The following is a 19,565-nucleotide window of genomic DNA, read 5'->3' as shown; positions in this document are numbered from 1 at the left end:
TCAGATTTTTCATTTATTGTAGTCTTGCATCCATAAGCCGCACTTGACAGCTGACATTTTACAGCGTAGTCTGAAACCAGATGCTGTCTTTATGTTAAATATAACATGTCCTCTACCCATACAGCGCACATTGGTCTTCAGCAATATATAATGCCTTTCTGCCTTTATTTCAGATGGGTGGCTTTGAGAGTCCGCCAAGGGTGTTCAACAGCCCCTACACGTCCCCATCCATCGACTTTAACCCCAGCTACAGAATGTCTGAGTATAAGGTAATGTAGCTTTAATGTCTTTTACTGAATTATCTCCTTTCACACTGTCTGCACTGACCCATAATGATTAAGTGATGCTTTTTTGAATTGTAGCTCTGTGGTGCTACTATTAAGCATGTAAATGATGGTCAGCTACTCAGGTTTTTGGAAAGTGTTGAAAAGGTCTGATTTCTGTGTCCGTGTCTGGGGAACATTGATTTTTGCAATAATATCAAGATTCGTAATGTACTTTTTTGTAGCTAAAACCAGCCTCAGTTTGGTTGGTGACATGTGGCGTCCATCTTTCTCAGGTCCAGGACGTCCTGTCACCAGCCACATCAGAGCTCAACCTGTTTGGGTTCAACAGCAGCAGGAGCACCAGCCCTGTGCCCTCCCCCACAGTGACTTTGCCCCGCAGACAATACTCCGCCTACGATACCTTGACAAGGAGGCGTGAGGTAAGGCCTTAGCCAAGGAGGTCTTATTCTATCAGTCCTTATTATATAAGGTTTATGCAAGGTAACACCTTCATACAGTATGCAACATCATGGTACTATAATTTATGAATAATCTTGAATGATTGAATATGTATATATATATATATATATATATATATATATATGAGAGAGAGAGAGAGAGAGAACACTACATTGTTTTACGGTATATACAAAAATATATTGTGATATGCATGATGTAAATACAGTATGTCAGCTTGGTTGGCTTTGGTAATTTTTAAAAGACAAACATTTTTGTTAAAACTCTAGATGGCTTTTTCAAGTTTTACATACAGTATGCTGAGTCATTTTGGTTTGATTGACTTTGATTTTGAGAGAAGTATTCATGTTACCCTTTGAACGTCCCTATTTGATTTTGTGGTTGTGTGACAAATTTCCTGGCTTTTACAGGTGATGTCCAACACCCTTCCCATGCGGCCGGGAGTTCCCAACAAGCGGGACTTCATCGAAGAGCTCACCAGGCAGCTGAACGAATGCCAGAGGGTATGTCATTCTTAAGAAGAACATTCCCTCAGTTTGCCAGTACTATAGGTGTACCTGGAGGCATTGTGCAGTTTTGCCTGCAGATACTGTAAAGTTTCATACATAGATATTGAACTTCCTTCCTCAGATATCATATAGTTTACATCTATATTTATGTTGAACAGTTTAACCCATAGATATTGTGCCGTTTAACCTGCAAACATTTTTACATATATATATTGAAAAAGCAGTTGAAGAACTCTGAACAAAAGTGTTGGGATTTAAAGGTTGAAATAAAAAAAAATGGTGCTGTGTGTGTTTATATACTTTATACGCTTTTTTCTTTAAACTTCTCTCTGAAGTAATTGAGTTTCCTTTCCAGATTTAGTTAAAGTAATGATGGGATTGACTTAATATACATTACAGGCATCCTATGAAACTGCAAAAAGTAGCAAAACAAACAATCACTATTGGAACTAGATCTTCTGATTTAAAGTATCTGGTACAGTCCAGACCATTGAAATGACCAGAATCAGAAGTAAACCTGGTTTTGCAGGCGCTTAAGGTCTCAGTGTGTTCTGATCACGTCACCTCCCCCCTACAGAGGAACCAGTTCCTGGAGGCGGAGAGCGTGGAGATGGACAAGGAGAGGAATCAGATCCGTTTCGAGATGCGGGGCCTGCTGGTGAACAACGAGGACCTGCTGAGGACCAACACCCAGCTGCAGGTGGAGATGAAGAGGATGCGGGAGAGGATGGCCGAGATGGAGAGAGAGAACCTCCTAATGAACGAGCGCTTCAGGGAGATGGAGGTATGGCCGTGCTGTCTTCAGCTGTTACAAGTTACGGTGAAGTCCAGTTAAGTTGCACAGGTCTCTTTATGAGTATTTCTGTTGTGATTCGTCAATATTTGCAATAATGCAACGATACAAAATTACACTAATGATTAGAAAATAGCCCACTTAATAAATAACCATCTTGTATAGGTTTAACCACACCGCACTGTGACAATTGTTTTAGAGTTTTGTGAAGTTGTCTATAGATATCTGTAGAATCACTATAAACCAGTGATGCTCTGCAGGTACTTTGAATGATATTAATAGGGTTTTCCTTTAAAATATGGGTAAACCCAAGTGTCATTATGTTATGAGGCTATTAATTTTTCACTAGGAGGTGAGAAGAAGGTTCACTAAGATAGTGCTAACGGCAAATAAAAGAAATTCAGGTTGTTGGGGAAAATGATAACATGGTACAATAAAAGATTCCTATGTAAATAAAATCCCAAACCCGGTCGTGAAGGTCCCCGTGTGCGCACTGTTGAACTCTTCAGTAAGGCTCACTGCTGTATGTATTCTCCATGTGGCGGTGGGTCTTACTGTGTGGCCCTTGCTCCTTGTTTGTTCTGCAGTCGGAGCTGAAGGAGGCGAGAGAGGTGATGGTGGAGGCCAACACTCAAGAGTACGCCTTCAACTTCCTGCAGCAGTCTCTGAAGAACAAAATACAAGACGCTGAGGTACGGTATGCAGATGAACGTGTGCTTAGCATCAGCCCGTAGAGCAGTGTCAAACAGGGCTGTCCGCTCTGGTTTCAAACGCCGCGCCACGGTTCTCCTCTCCCGACTGACCACACAGTACATTCATATCCTGCCTACCTCCCAAAGTCCGGCCCGCTCTCGGCGACCTGTTGCTTAGCGACTGCGAGCGCAGAGGATTGTGTGAACCGACCGGTGCTCCTCTGTCTTGCAGGAGGCCCTGGACAAGCAGACGCAACACTCCCAGGAGATGTCGGAGAAGCTCTGGCACATGGAGAGGGAGCTGGAGGAGCTGAAGATAGAGAAGCAGACGCGTGATAAGAGGTCGGCGGATCTCAGCAGCACCGTTCTGCGCCTGGAGGCAGAGGTGTGTGTGTGTGTCGGACATACAGGCCCCTCCCAGGATTCAGTCTGGGGGACTTGACCACTGAGTAGGGGTGTGACATTACATTACATTACATGCATTTAGCAGACGCTCTTATCCAGATCGACTTCCATCACAATAGCACATGAGTGTATCCCTTCAATTTAAATGCACAACAGTGTCAGACTAGGCTAACAGCACTCCTAGAGCAGTGAGTGGGAGCATTCTGACAAAAGCCAAGTGACAAAGCATGGGTGCAGTCAGTTCATTTCAGTTTTGGTGTGATGCCACTTAATTCAAATGCCAAGGATTTGACCAAAGTGAACAGGGTGTAGATGCAGGGTGTTCACCATTCCATCGCTTTCTGTATATGAAAATATAACTTAATTTTTTTTTTCTTTGCATTTGTTTTGCACTGACTGCATTTTGTGAATCAAATCCTGACAGGTAAAAAAAAATCCACACAGACCAAAGTTTGCACCTTTAACCTTCCGGAAAGGATATTCTTATTTTTTCAATTTTACGTGATACCTCTTCAAGTAAGAATGTAACACATCAAATGTCGCACCCTTTTATCTCGATCAGGGGAGTGTTATTTTAAGGGGCTCATGCAAGAAGTGTTTTTTTTTCCTCAACTGAAATCAGTCAAATTAATCCTTATTTTCAGTTTTAAGTTAAAATGACGATTGAAAAAACCATAGGGTGCCTGCGCAGATTACACCTGATAGAAACGCTGTGAACCTGTTCTGTTAATTTAACTGAAATCCTTTCACCTGAATGACTATGCTCACATCGATATCGCCACATATGGCAGGTGCACACAATTAATGCTCAATGTTGAACCGATTCAGTCATTTCATGTTCATAAACATACACTCTCCACATGTGTGAAGTCAGAATAAGATGTTCCCCTTCAGAAGAAACATCTGTTTTGTAAAGCCCTTTAGGTTTAGACCTGAGAATGTCATGAGGGACAAACCAGCTAGCGGATCTGAAAGGAGGACAATAGAAATTCAGTGTGGTTGCTATGGTTCAAATGAGATGGGCACCAAGATTCTGTTTGTCACTTACTTTGAACTCTGAAACCTTTAGCTTTACATATATTGAACATAGACATATGCGTTAAACGACATTCAGCTTGGTCATGCAGTGAGTCTTGAAATCACAAAGATCAGTACGATAAATTACATAAACGTATTATATAACATTGAGGACGGTATCTGGATATCCATTTTCTTTGGAGATAATCTGTGGCACCTGGGCTACCAACAGAGGACAGTATCTACCACATCAAAGTGTATACCTACAGAGCAGGGGGTCTGCACAGAGCTGTCTGTGCCTAACAGTACTGTATCATACAGAATTACCTGTGTGTGGCTCTACTGTACACATGGAGCTATGTGAGTGTGACTGTATTGCACGTATGGAGCAACGTGAGTTTGACTGTATTGTATGTACGCAGCTACCTGCGTGTGACTGTGTTGTATGTACACAGCATCCCGTGCCTAACGGTGTTCTGTCCTCTGCAGCTGGGGGAGGCCCTGCAGGTGTCCAATCAGGCGACGGCGGAGCTCAGCCTGCAGCAGAAGCTGAAGGACGACGCGGAGCAGAGGGTGGAGGAGCTGGAGGAGAGCCTGATGGAGAAGTCCCAGGAGCTGCAGAGAGCCCAGCAGACCATCAGCAAACTGCAGGGGGAGGTACGGTGCAGGACCACTGCTGCTCTCATCAGTCTTCACCCTATTTAATACCCCTCGCTTTGGGTGGCAGCATGTAGTTGTATAGGTATGATGATGAAGGACCTGAATTCATAACCACAGGACCACAGGTTCCAAATTCAGAGGTGACCCCTAAGAAAATAAATAATGTAAGGTAGTGAGATAATTCTACATATTAAAGCTTTTTGTTATTTATTTAAAATTGCTGTGCACCTACTCAAGCCAGTTGTACATGGTGTGGTATAGTGTGGATATGGTGTGGTAAGGTGTGGTGTGATGTTGTGTTATGTAGTATGATGTTGTGTGCTGTAGTGTGGTGTAGTGTAGGTATATTGTAGTGTAGTGTTGTGTGGTATAGTGCGGGTTGGTGTAGTGCGGTGTGGTGCGGCTCGGTGCGGTGTCCCCAGCTGACGGTTCTCTGGTCCCCGCAGGTCTCGGGGAAGCTGATCGATAAGGAGCGCACCCTGGAGGAGGAGATCCAGCTGCGGGAGCGGGCGCAGCTGCAGTGCAAGCAGGCCGAGCGCACGCTGGAAGACCTGCAGATGGAGCTGCAGACGCTGGCCCAGTCCAAGGAGGACGTGGTCAAACAGCTCAAGCAGGCCCAGGTACACTCACCCCTGCGTCTCCACACTGGGGCACAGATCACCCCGAAACCGCACGCACTAAAGGAGATTCCCACACAGGCAAAACCATCATGGCTAATATGGCTAATGTCAACAGGAAATTGATATTGTGGCTAAAAATGGCTAGTACCAATGGTATCACAAGAATCACAGATAAAGAAATCAATGAGTTACAACGGCTAAACCCTTTGGAGCAAACCAATGATAACCCCTGTGAAACGATCCACATATAAGAATCCTATAACCTCCTATAAGAATGAAACATCATCTAACAAATGAAGTTCTTTTTTAAGAAAGGCACCGAGTTCACTTCTGTGTGGCAGAGGCGAGAGGGAGGTGGCAGGGTTGTCTCTCGGTCTTTGCTGCTTTAAGAGCAGTGCGCTGACATATCCCGGTGCTGCTCACGTGACAGGAGAAGATGATCGATCTGGAGAGTGACCTGGAGGAGATGCATGACAGCGAGCAGAGGTGGGCCAGCAAACAAAAGAGGGCCATCGAGCAGGTGAGTGACCCCCATCCGCCTCTATACCCCCCCCAACCGCCTCTATACGCACCCCAACCGCCTCTATACGCACCCCCATCCGCCTCTATACCCCCCCCAACCGCCTCTATACGCACCCCAACCGCCTCTATACGCACCCCAACCGCCTCTATACGCACCCCCATCTGCCTCTATACGCACCCCCAACCGCCTCTATACGTACCCCCATCCGCCTCTATACCCCCCCCAACCGCCTCTATACGCACCCCCATCTGCCTCTATACGCACCCCAACCGCCTCTATACGCACCCCCATCTGCCTCTATACGCACCCCAACCGCCTCTATACGCACCCCCATCCGCCTCTATACCCCCCCCCCAACCGCCTCTATACGCACCCCAACCGCCTCTATACGCACCCCAACCGCCTCTATACGCACCCCCATCTGCCTCTATACCCCCCCCCCAACCGCCTCTATACACACCCCAACCGCCTCTATACGCACCCCCATCCGCCTCTATACCCCCCCCAAACCGCCTCTATACCCCCCCCCCAACCGCCTCTATACGCACCCCAACCGCCTCTATACGCACCCCCATCCGCCTCTATACCCCCCCCAACCGCCTCTATACGCACCCCAACCGCCTCTATACGCACCCCAACCGCCTCTATACGCACCCCCATCTGCCTCTATACCCCCCCCCAACCGCCTCTATACGCACCCCAACCGCCTCTATACGCACCCCCATCCGCCTCTATACCCCCCCCCAACCGCCTCTATACCCCCCCCCCCCCCAACCGCCTCTATACGCACCCCAACCGCCTCTATACGCACCCCCATCCGCCTCTATACCCCCCCCCCAACCGCCTCTATACGCACCCCAACCGCCTCTATACGCACCCCAACCGCCTCTATACGCACCCCCATCCGCCTCTATACCCCCCCAACCGCCTCTATACCCCCCCCCCCCCAACCGCCTCTATACGCACCCCAACCGCCTCTATACGCACCCCCATCCGCCTCTATACCCCCCCCAACCGCCTCTATACGCACCCCAACCGCCTCTATACGCACCCCAACCGCCTCTATACGCACCCCCATCCGCCTCTATACCCCCCCCAACCGCCTCTATACCCCCCCCCCCCCAACCGCCTCTATACGCACCCCCATCCGCCTCTATACCCCCCCCAACCGCCTCTATACGCACCCCAACCGCCTCTATACGCACCCCAACCGCCTCTATACGCACCCCAACCGCCTCTATACGCACCCCAACCGCCTCTATACGCACCCCCATCCGCCTCTATACCCCCCTCCAACCGCCTCTATACCCCCCCCCCCCCAACCGCCTCTATACGCACCCCCATCTGCCTCTATACGCACCCCCCCCCCGCACCCCCCCCCCAGCCAGCCAGCCAGCCAGCCAGCCAGCCAGCCAGCCAGCCAGCCAGTGAGAAGACACACTTCATCATTCATAATGCCACTTTGAGACAGTACCAACAGCTATTTTTAACTCCTCATTTTCTCAGAAAATGGAAAATTGCTCCACCACATATTTAGACTGTGACTCACCACAGCAGAACTGGAGTGAACTTTGCCCCTTTATACTTGTGTGAGCAATAAGAAAAGGTCTCACATGAGCTGTCCTAAAATATATCACCAAATTAAACAAGTAGCCATTGTCCTCTTTTTGTTCATGCAAATGTGATTCATTTAGAGCCTCGGTTGCTGACGTCATGCAAGCGCGCTCGGAACGTATCTCTGTCTAAAGCGGTTTACCTATTTTACTACGAGCGCCTTATCCTGACTGCGCCCGTGTGTGTTACAGACTGAACAACTGCAGCTGAGGCTGATACAGGAGAAGGACTTGAATGACCAGCTGGAGTGTGAGAAGGCTGTTCTGGAGAGACAGGTAACCTACCATCCCGTGGGCCGGTCACACTTTGAAATGATCACAAAAGCAATGCTGGCATTGCAGTGTTCTGTTTGGGATGGGGCATACCATATTAATGCTAGGTGTTCTAATCTAATCAGTGGAGCAGTTCAGCACTTTTCCCTTGGTAAACATTCTAAATAAGCCTAGCAAAGGTATGTGAAGGCTTGGGTCTGAAAATGTGCCAAAAATCCTTCGTAACAGGAGATTGCATTATCTGTTGTTGCACAAAATGTGATATTATGGTGAGAAATCATCTAAACAGTAGTGATTAGTAACTGTCTGGCAACAACATAGAAGAGTGTTGTTCAGACAGGACAGCATATGCTGTCGCTGTCTTATGGTGAGGCCATAAAAAGCTGTGCAGTATTTGAGTACCCAACATTTTCTTCTTTGCCAAGTAGCTAGCAAAAGCTAGATAAATATTCCACCTAGTCTAAGTTTCACATTATCTTAATCAGGTGTGCCCAAACTTTTGATTGGTACCGTATGTCTCATATGAACAGTTTACACCCGTAACGTTCCATGGTATTGATGAACGTGCACTTTAACCCCAGATCAGGGAGCTGCGCTTGGAGGTGGAGGAGCTGCAGAGCTCCAGGGTCCAGGAGGATGTCATCACCAAGGCTGAGAGCAGGGTCAAGGACCTGGAGAACTCCCTTCGGGCAGAGGAGAGGTCAGTGAGGAGAGCCCGAATCGGTCTCCTAAAGGCTTTCTTAAAACTGACAGTATTCCAGTATCACTGCCACAGCTATGCGTCTCACTTCAAGGGCACCAGTGGTTGTTTTCTGAGAAAATGTAAACCAGGGAAAGGTGTTTGGTTTGGCCCACTGAACTTTGGCCACACTGTGCGTAGTGTGGATTCGGTCATTTCAAGAAACACTTTCTCTGGTTTTCCTTTTAAAACACCTAGCGACCTCTTTTTGAGATCTTGAAATTGTTTTTCCGGCCCTCACAGTTTGATCTTCTGGTGTGTCTGTTCCTAAATTTCTGACCTCTCTAGCTGTTTTTCCTGTTAAAGTTACATTGCTGGGAATTGTGGTGAAATAACGGTTCTCTAAATTTGCAGGAATAAAATAGTGCTGACAAACAACATTGGCAAGCTAGAGAGGAAAGTCAAAGAACTGTCAGACCAGTTGGAGGAGGAGCACAGACTTGCCACAGAGCAGAAGGATCTGGTAAGGCAATCATTCTCACACCACAAGGTGGCGGTAGAGAGCTACCTATAGTGTGCTGTTGTGTTCTCAAAGCAAACCAGCAAACAAGTCGTGTATTTCTTATTTCCAGTGTGATGCTGAACATCACCAGATAGACACTGAATATATTTTTTTGTTTTCTGTTCAAAAACAAAAAAATATATACAACAGATGTCTATAAAAAAGAATTGGTGGGGTGAGTGAGGGTGAGTGACTGATTGACCCCTGACCTCTGACCCTTGCCCTCGCCCCCAGATGACGCAGCGGATCCGCTCCCTGAAGCGGCAGCTGAACGAGGTGGAGGAGGAGGCGAGCCGCAGGGAGACGCAGCACCGGCACACTCAGAGGGAGCTGGCCGAGGAGAGGGAGACCAGCAGCCGTCTGCAGAGGCAGCTGCTCGACCAGCACCTCAAGATGAAGTGAGACATCACACTCCCGCCCCCGCCGTTACACACTACTGACACAACACAACAGTACTCATATTCTCCTCTATCACACGCTACTGACACACACCTGTGCTCATATTCTCTACTGTCACACTACTGACACACACCTGTCCTCATATTCTCTACTATTACACACTACTGACACACACCTGTGCTGACATTCAACTGTCACACGCTATTGACACACACCTGTGTTTGCATCCTTTTTAACACACACTCGACACACAGCTGTGCTCATATTCTCTACTATCACACTACTGACACACCTGCCTTCACGTTCAACTGTCACACACACTACTGACACACACCTGTGCTGACATTCAACTGTCACACGCTATTGACACACACCTGTGTTTGCATCCTTTTTAACACACACTCGACACACAGCTGTGCTCATATTCTCTACTATCACACTACTGACACACCTGCCTTCACGTTCAACTGTCACACACACTACTGACACACATCACTGGTAATATTCTCCACTATCACACACCACTGACACACAACAGTACTCACACTGTGCTGTTATACGCCAATGACACACACCTCACCTCACATTTCACCATCACGTGCTACTGACACACAACAGTACTCACAACACTGTTACACATCAGTGATGACTGACTGACAAGTACCATGATAAATCCCATTATTATTCCTGCTTCTTTCATACCCTTGAAATAGAGAAAAACCCTGTTACATAGACCAGAGCATGATTCAGCTCTGTGTTTTGGTCTCTATCAGCAACGAGCACTTGCCTATCTTGCCCTGTTATATTCTCTTAGAGTAAGACTACAGTACATATTTAATCCAATACCGGGGAAAAGAGAAGCAGTTTTTTAACTTAGCTCTTGAGGGATGTCAACATTTGATAAAAAAAAACTAATAATAATACATGTATAATAACGTATAATAATACATTCCCATCATGAAAGCATTGAGCACATTTTCCCATCATGCACTGTGAGACAGGAAGTGACACATCCCACTGTGTTCCGTGTTGTGTGCGTAGGCGGAACGAGTCCCTGACGGTCAGACAAACCATGGAGAATCTGAGGCTGGACCTGAGTGTAGACGAGGACGATGAGCCGGTGACGGAGCCCAAGTCCAGCACAGCCTGACACCTCAGAACCTGGAGGGATGGCATTAGGACCAGCATCTGGATTCCACTAGACCAGCAGTGCACTTCCATAATAAATACCTGCAAAGAAAGAGCAACAGATGGGATTCTGCCATATCCCTATCCTCCTTCCTCATCGGAATTTCAGTTGCAAACTGATGCCACAGTCTGACCTCACACAAACCCCATCAGAGGTTTCAAACAGGGTAATTTCTCTGAAATTAGATCTGAGGTAAATTTGATATATAGTTAATCATAGCAAAACCTTGGTTTCTCAAATTATTTGGAGTTAAATAGTTAGGGGAACATGAAATCCAGTGTCCCTGTTTAAAAATGTATTATGAACATGTCTAAAAACATGTTTGTTTACCAAAGGTGTATTTTGGAGGTAATGCATCTACCATAAAGACATTTACAGCTTGAGCTCATTTCCTGGAATGCATTGACTTTCCCGTATTATACCCCATGAATAGAGTTTTATTTTTTACATGTTTTAAAGCATTTATTGTATATGGTACTTTTAAGTCATTGGGCTTGGGTTCACGTTTTTGGTAAAATGTGTTTGAAAATATCTCTTTCAGAAATATTTACAGTATCTCTACTGTTTCTTTCGCACAGCAGTTGGATGTAATTGGAAAGAGGGATGAGTCTTTTGATTTTGTCATTTATAAAGCTGTTTTTTTCTGGCAAACTCCACAGAAAATGAATGTTGTCTTTCATGAACTGTTTCAATCTCGCCTGTGTCTTCTGCTGATGTCTTGGCACACTTAAGCCTCGTGTTGCACCACAATAAGGACGTGTTTTCATGTTGGACAAAATGTCAAGCATCGCAGATGTGAAATTGGACAATTTGGTATCACCCAAGGCAACACGTTTCTCACGTGGACAACGCAACCATGCGCTTGCCATTCTTGGGGGAAAAAAGGAGATGAGGCGTGTGAGAACCTGGAATAGATGATGAACCATGCAAAGAGACTCCTGGCCCACGCAGGACAAGCTTTTGGGATCTGGGATTTCTGGACAGAGCAGACCTTGCAGTGCAAAGTCTGTGTGACCCCAAGACAGTACATGCATGGTGCAAACTATACGAATACACTATGGTTACAGGAGGGGGGAAAGGGTGAGGTCTTATTTCTTCAGTGCCATTGAACTCTCCATATGGTGTGTAATTTTTTCTGAGAAAAGCTCCTGAAGAGGAACACGCACTCCTGGACTTTGGGTTGCAAAATAAACGAACGTACTTAAAGCGGAGTGTTTTGGTGAAGACGTCCCTATTAGCATCACGCAGCGAGTGAACCCTGGGCTGCTTGTGTTCTTGGAAGGGAAGAGCTAGCCCATGTACACCTACCACCAGTTGTTTACAAGACTCTGAGTCCAGAAAGCTCTGCCTCGTGTGTGTGCGTGTAATTCAGCGCGGCCTTTGACGCACGGTTCCCTGTAGCCTTTAGCCATTTATATTTTATTTCAGCCGAAATGCCGGGGCCACTGAAACGCTTTCACTGATAGCATCACGCTGCTGCGGTAAGGGGCCACAAAGGCTGCGCTAATGCAGTTTCTGTGGCACCAAATCGATCACATAAAACCCGGTAATGTATTTAATGTATTAAATTATGTCAAAAGGAGTGCCTTCTGCCAAACAACCTCTCTAACCTGTCTATTTACATATACGGGCTAACTTGCCTTTAATTCTAGCACTAGCTCCTCTTATGTACTGTTGCACCAGATGTGATGTATTTGGCTGGTTATGGTCTTGGTTATGTATTTATGTTTGTTGATGTAGAGTATGTGTCATTTACGGTTGTGCTAAGTCATTCCCTTTGTTTGAATTGTGTATATTCAGTAATGCTGCATTAAGCTACTTTTCAAGAGACATATCTAGGGCTAGAATTGAACAGCTGTGTGTTCCACAAAATACATGAGAACATGGTCATAAACTGTCACTCCCTTCCTTAGACACTTATATATGTGATTGTAAGGGCTATTAAAGAGCTGTTGGCTTCTATAATAACATGTTAATGTCTTCATTTGTAGCTCCACATTCTAAAGTTTGTCTCTGGGTTTCTGTAACCTGGAACTAAGTGAACCTGTTGAGTATTATGTCGCCTTCATGATGCCCTAAGGGCTCCGGCACCTGCTCCCCTGCTTCCACACCAGTAATGCTGGTTGACTCCTTGCGAGGCTGCTTGTGACAACTGTTGCTAACTGTAAAGGGGTTCCTGTGATACCAGACATCTGCCTGCTGTTTGACTATAATCTGCTGATTTTTGAAATTCAGTGTTTATGAATGCTTATGCGCTATGAAATCATACAGAGGATGTGTGGGTATACATTAAAACAGTGAAGCATTAGCAGTCAGACTTAAACTTGTGTTTGGTTAGTCAGTACAATAAATAAGGAAACATCCAAACCCTTTCAGGCCCTATCTGAAATGCAAAAAATCAAATCTTAAGGCAGATGTATTTGGGTAGATGTGATATTTAAGCCCACAGTAGCCATTGCTGCAGCCATCTTCAGAGCAAGTTGGAAATATTTAAAATCAAAGCTGATATAAAAATATAGTAGATAATAAGAATACAGTGTATTTACAGTGCCCTCCATATTTTATTCTTATTCCTGTTTAAATAGAAACACAAAACATGCTAATTTTGTATAATTTTCCTGCTGCTGTTTTATGTATGGACAGTAGTGTAGTATACTTGTAAGGCACAGGGTTGTTGGTTCAATCCCCCACTTGGGCACTGCTCTTGTAACCTTGGGCGAGGTGCTTAACCCACAATGGCTTCAGTTAATATTCAGCTGTATGAATGGATTAAACTTTAAGCTGTGCAAGTTGGTCTAGATAAAAGTGTTTGCCAAATGTCAATAATGTAACATAATTTGAGAAATGAAAACATAAATTATTGGCAAGATCCCTCTGATTAATAAGCAGATCAAAGCACAAACATCAGAATGTGCAACTGTTTCATTATGCTACCTGAGTATACCCTCATGTTATTCTCTTCCCCACCAAGTGATCTAGACGCGGTTTAGTAACCCTTCATCCTTTTCCCAACCACTTTGAACAAAAGGTGCGTATTGATCCAGGATCAGAGCATGGGGGCAGAATAGATCTACTCCTGCCTTTGACAGGTTGTGAGGCAATAACTCACTGTTGCTGCTACAAGTCCTGTCATTCATAACATTTTTATAGTGGTAAATTGTGCCCACTTCAGACCTAAGAATGTTAAGTCTGACCACTGAGGTCACATTATAAAGCATATATGCGAAATCTATACAAGCTTCCAAGACTGACCTGATATGTTATTGAAATGTGATTTTTTTTTTTCACTTTGAAATACATTCACCCCTTTGTTAAGTCTAAATATCTAAATATCCATAAATACTACCTTTTCAGTGGACAAAAAAATCTGTATAACAAGGATCAAAGATAAGGTGATATATTTCTTTGGGGGCAGAGAATGTATATGATCTCCTGTCTGTTATTAGGCATAAATAATCACAATTTCAGGTATAATTTTTAGCCAGTCAGTGGACATAATCTGCAACAATTACTTAGGTCATTATTATAAAATGCCATCCTTGTGTTTCCCAATTGTAAGTGAGGCCTTGAATTACACGCAATTTAAATATGCGTTTGCCTAAACGAAACAATGAACCTTGTGAATTAGATGGTGGCTTCTGTTGCAGTAATGAAGAACCAGACTGGTGCATTGGTTGCTAGGTTACCATACATTAATATGCTTCACTGCATTACTGGTGCCTTATGTATAGATTGTATTCCAGAACGTCTTTCTGGCACTGAAAAGCACTCACCTCCACTCACACAAACCTTCAGTCATTTAGCCAATCCATTGGCTCAGTTTCCCCTTTATGCACACAAATATGGCAAGTAAAGCCCAATCTCTCCCCAGTTCCATTAGAGTCCCGCTAGCTTCTATTCTGGGCTCCCACCAATTCCTCATTTACTGGAATGTTCTGTCATCATCAGCATGCCAATACTCCTGTTATGTACTCTGCGCTGGTATACTACACTGCCAATTACAGCCAGAACGCAAAGTCCACTCCAACCACTTTGGAAATCTGGAGCTTTACAAGGCAACAAGTGGCTCCGTGTAAAAAATCCATGATAACAATTCAATTCAGTGTACTATCCCTTTGGTCCCTTTTTAAAAATGCCCTTTTCTAATTTTTTCATACAACAGCCTTCTGGAAAACTGCCTGATTAGAAGTCCATTCAGTCATGGCATTCGAGCTGTAGTCTATTTGTTGTTGATCTATCACTTAAGTGCAAAATGAGGTGTGAGAAAGTACTTTGGTTTCAGATTCAGTGCTGTGCATTTACTGGCTTAGAGATATGCACTGTAACTTCTATGTTGAATTATCCTTCCCAAGGTGTGAACATGCCTCTCAGAACTGTGTAAGTTTAAGCAGGTTACCAAATACCAAGTTACTATGTAATGTTCACAGTGCAATTATTGTGCCTTTGTTATTGTGTTTATGGATGTATGTACCTAAAAACACATCTGCAAATATTCATATATTTGTGTGGTTCATGTATGTACACTCATGTATGTGCATATACTTGTAGGTGTGTATGCATGTATGTATGCATAAATGCAAGTGTTATTGCAGTTATTTGATTGCACAAGTTTAGGTGTACTTGAGCTACCCAGATCATACAGCTTTGTGCTACGTTTAAGTGTGCGGGAACTTTATAATTTGTACAGACCTTTTTCTCCCAATGCCTAATTACAAGGATGTGTCGTGTCTCATCTAATGTCATATGATTATAGTATAACTGTTAGCGTGTATATCATAGCTGTGTACTGGGCATTTGAGTGCTATGATGGTAGCAACACTGAATCCACCCACACACATGCCGTTCCACTGGGCAGCACATCGGCTCCATACAGTCTCCCAAGCCACTGCTGCTTGTAAATATGAACATCAGAGACATTGACAAACACACAAGACCAGCACAGGGAAATAGAATCTGGAAACTGCCCGTTGGTGTGTAATACAGGCTTTTGGCTCTCAGGAACTCATTGCCTACCTCCTTTGCTCATTTAATGCATTGTTAATCTCATGGCTTCATGAATTAACTCATAAATATAATAGGATGAAAAGAGAAGTGAAATTGCATTGGGAAAAGATGATATATACCATTGAGTATAAAGCCCCCATAGGGAAATCATCTTTTTTACAAGCCTCTGATCCTATCTGCATATTTTAAATCGACTAAGGTAAAATCAGTGAGCATTTCCAAGACCCACGAAGAGGACTGCATTAGGAATAATACCTAAATTGATTCATAAAGTCCATTATAAAATGGATATGGGTCCTGCTTGCTGATAGACCAATGGGTGTTCCAGCCATTACAATATCCATAACTGTACTGAGGAACTCTGATTTTGGTCATCATTGTTTCTGGTAAATTGTATAGCTACAAATAAACATCAAGCCCTATGATACAGTGAAAATAAATGTATTGACATTTACCAATCAAATGGCCTTGAGATGCTAGTCACGCTTCTAAATAAAGCACAGTATGACATGCATTTACAAAGGTGCAACAATACCTGAGGACAGATTTATTCACTTTACGAACTGATGACAAGTGGGAGAGAATGTGCAATTGATATTTAACTGAGGCAGTTCAGGTTACAGTAAGCACCTCGCCCAAAGGTAAAACAGTACAGCCCCACCTGGGAGTCAAACCAGCAACCCCTGGGTTACAACCCCTGTGCCTTACCACTATACCACACATACCTCTTTCCCAGAGAACGACTTTTACTGAGCAGCTTGGTGAATTTCTGCTCTATGGCTTTGCCAGCATTGCATTTCTTTCAACGACATTTCCAGAGTCCAGAGAGCTGATATAGATCACTGAAAGGACTCCTTATACCTACATCCAGGGCACATCATCCTCATTTCATTCATAGTTATTGTGGGAGAGAAGGAAATATTAAGGGTAACTTGACCAATGCATGTTGTCTGTACTATCTGACCAAGGATAACAGGAAATTTCCCAGATATTTATGTGGGATGTATATCATGGAAGAATGCTTGTTTTTATTTTTTTTATTTTTGATCCATGATTGATAATAAATTCATGATTGATAATATCCATAACTGAAAGATCATTATGAATTGTATTTATAACTGAAGGTGAAGAGGGGGACGATCAGGGCTGTAATATTTTTACACTTAATGCATCTCCTCCAAACATTGACCTTTGTGACCCCTTGGCTGGTGGAGATCATGTGAGCACTTGAATACAGTTGGCTACACAGACATACTGAGAAACAGAGACAGTGTGGAGACATAAAAACATGTGGATCAACACAGTATGTTTTGTTTCATGGTTAAACTGAGTGTAGCTAATTGAAGGCCTTCACATGATAAAATAAGCTGAATTACTGCTTTCCATTTCAAAGATCTTTGGCACAATTTTAGTATGTTTGTTTTTCCTTTTAATGTAATGTGCATTATTTACATATTAAGCCTTAAAGCCTCTCTTACAATGCTACTAAATGGTGAAAATGAGCGAATGTGCTCCATACTCAAAAGCGCACCCCATCAACCGGCAGGCTGAAACACATCACAAGAGACAAGTCCGACATTGAAAGTGACAGGCAATACAGGTAAGGAAAGCAGAGACTCCAGCACGGGGCCGCACAGTGACGGAGCGATTAGGAGGCCATACTTCTATCTGCCAAACCTTGAAACAACATCCTTGAGTGAGATGCGCAATCCAAACTGGCAAAATGTGTGATGTGAAAGGGGCTCTGGATAACGGTGCCCGCTGAGCAAATAAGTATCGGCATGTATATAAATAACATGCCCACTGTGGCAGACCCCAAGCTGTTAGAGATACAGCATGAACTCAGCGCAGTAACTGTCTCAGAGGCAGACCAAAGCAACATGGGTAGCTGAGACCACTGGTTCCTGGACCAGAGCAGTATGGCACTGCTGTTGTACTGCTCAAATGATAAAGGCACTACACCTACAACAATAAGCGGAAAGCGCATAACTATTATTATCTGTTATTATCAGTGTTCAATTCCAGCCTTATATATGTCTCTTGAATACTAGCTTAATGCAGCATTACTAAATATACACAATTCAAACAAAGGGAATGACTTAGCGCAACCATAAATGACACATACTCTAGATCAACAAACATTAATATGTAATCAAGACCATAACCAGCCACATACATCATATCTGGTGCAGCATAACTGGCTGCAGGATGTGTGGGATTTAATACTGTAAAGCATTATAAATCGCCCCAGACAAGCTCGGCTGCTAATATTGACATGCCATTATTTATTTGTATTGTAAAATGTGGAAGCCTGCGGTGATGCCAGTTACAGCCAGCATCCCTCGTTCCTGCATCTACGCTGTGCTCTTTGGCTAGTTAGTTCCTTCCTCCATTTTTGAATAGCTCTTTTGTAGTGCAAGAACAGACTTCACAGGGACATCCAGAATTTTGAAAGGTGGTTAGCACAATGAGCTGGAAAGGCTACTGGAAGGGAATGGAGGAGGGGGGCGTTGTCATTTAAAGAAATGTTTTATTCAATTCATTAATTTTTGTGGGGTTTTGTGCACACCAAAAGGAAAAAATGCACTCAAGTGTAATAGTGTTGAGCCTGAGGGTATAATAAATGATTTCACACATACATGTCCATGCACACACATACACACGTACATACACACATACACAGTTGATTGTCTGATATTTGGTGGCACAATAGTCCTTATCAATAGCATAAAACCACAGTTCAAATGTCACGTTTCTGTCACAGAGAACTCATGTGGATATCTGCGAAATTGGAAACTGCTCGCTCCTGTCTCTTTTTTTAATATTTCCTGACTAATTACTAATATAAACAGACATGAAAAGATTGTGCATCTGTCCAATGCCATGCATTTGACATATTGTAACATATTGCAGGAGAAGACCTCCTTGACAGCCACAGAGAATTAATTGAACACAAACCCAGATGGAGGCTGTCAGTCCCCGACTGGCCACACACACTCTAACACATGCACAGGCAGGCACGCACACACATATACACACACATGCGTAGACTTCCAGACAGACTCACAACAACAGTTACCCTTGTTTTAACAGCAAAAAACATATCTTGTCTTATTAAAAGTGACCCAATCCAAACCAGTCAGACAGAGGGAACTATACATTAATGACACACTAATTCAGTCGAAGTGAACTCCTGTATTAGCATGTCGGCCTGCAATGTACAGAGCAGCTCTGGGGGTGGGGGTGTGTTCATGAATTAAAAACGTGGACTCGCTGTAGTGCGGCAAACAAGTCTTAACAATGACGACATCTTCAGACTGGCACACTCACCTCTCACTCTGGGTGCCAGATAGAGTCATGCACTAATGTACAGGATCTTGCACATTCCAGCCTAATTTGGGACATTGTCTTTGCAGTCTTAAGAGTACTGACTGACAGCTATATACAGTAAATACTATGCTATTATGTGAAAAGCACACACCTGAATCTAGATACAGCATGCTGGCTACATGATGCTAGCATCTACACCTTGAATGATCTATGGCGACCTGGTGAGTAGTGTCTGTCCCTTCAGCTCCATGGTGGTACTGAGTGACCCAACTTACAGTAGTACAGTAGTAGTACATTAGTACAGTAGAACAGTAGTAGTAAAATCCTGCATACCTTGAAATCCTGGGATAAAAAAGCCACACAGACTCTAGTTGAGTCATTGATATGACTATTATCCTCCTGTAGCACCAAAAGATAGCAGTGCTGTGTCATTTAAATTTGAGGGGAAAAAGTGAAGGCCCTCGCCCAGAAGTGACTAACACATAGGGATCTATATCTGCTCTGATTCCTTGCTTCTCAGCAAGAAGTGAAAGTTTAATAAATGCAGCTCTTGA

At 44.0% G+C, this 19,565-nt stretch overlaps 1 protein-coding gene across 3 annotated transcripts in view; it reads left to right on the top strand.

Moving 5' to 3' along the window:
- The window catches only part of LOC118778295 (cingulin-like protein 1), a 44,090-nt gene extending 32,927 nt beyond the window's left edge, over window positions 1-11,163 (top strand). For 2 of the 3 annotated variants that reach the window (XM_036529769.1, XM_036529770.1), the window contains exons 8-21: window positions 174-269; window positions 560-706; window positions 1,154-1,246; window positions 1,830-2,036; window positions 2,633-2,737; window positions 2,970-3,122; window positions 4,649-4,816; window positions 5,266-5,439; window positions 5,870-5,959; window positions 7,768-7,851; window positions 8,430-8,548; window positions 8,942-9,050; window positions 9,324-9,487; window positions 10,530-11,163. In XM_036529769.1, the coding sequence (XP_036385662.1) occupies window positions 174-269; window positions 560-706; window positions 1,154-1,246; window positions 1,830-2,036; window positions 2,633-2,737; window positions 2,970-3,122; window positions 4,649-4,816; window positions 5,266-5,439; window positions 5,870-5,959; window positions 7,768-7,851; window positions 8,430-8,548; window positions 8,942-9,050; window positions 9,324-9,487; window positions 10,530-10,638 (1,818 nt within the window). In that variant the 3' untranslated portion in view covers window positions 10,639-11,163. The remainder of the gene's footprint in view (window positions 1-173; window positions 270-559; window positions 707-1,153; window positions 1,247-1,829; window positions 2,037-2,632; window positions 2,738-2,969; window positions 3,123-4,648; window positions 4,817-5,265; window positions 5,440-5,869; window positions 5,960-7,767; window positions 7,852-8,429; window positions 8,549-8,941; window positions 9,051-9,323; window positions 9,488-10,529) is intronic. The other variant, XM_036529771.1, reaches the window with a different exon arrangement.
- Window positions 11,164-19,565: the final 8,402 nt, after the last annotated feature.

Source organism: Megalops cyprinoides, chromosome 5, assembly GCF_013368585.1.
Source record: "Megalops cyprinoides isolate fMegCyp1 chromosome 5, fMegCyp1.pri, whole genome shotgun sequence".
Taxonomy (NCBI): Eukaryota; Metazoa; Chordata; class Actinopteri; order Elopiformes; family Megalopidae; genus Megalops; species Megalops cyprinoides.
The sequence above is the reverse complement of the archived record's forward strand: the minus strand, read 5'-3'. Positions and strand labels throughout refer to the sequence as shown.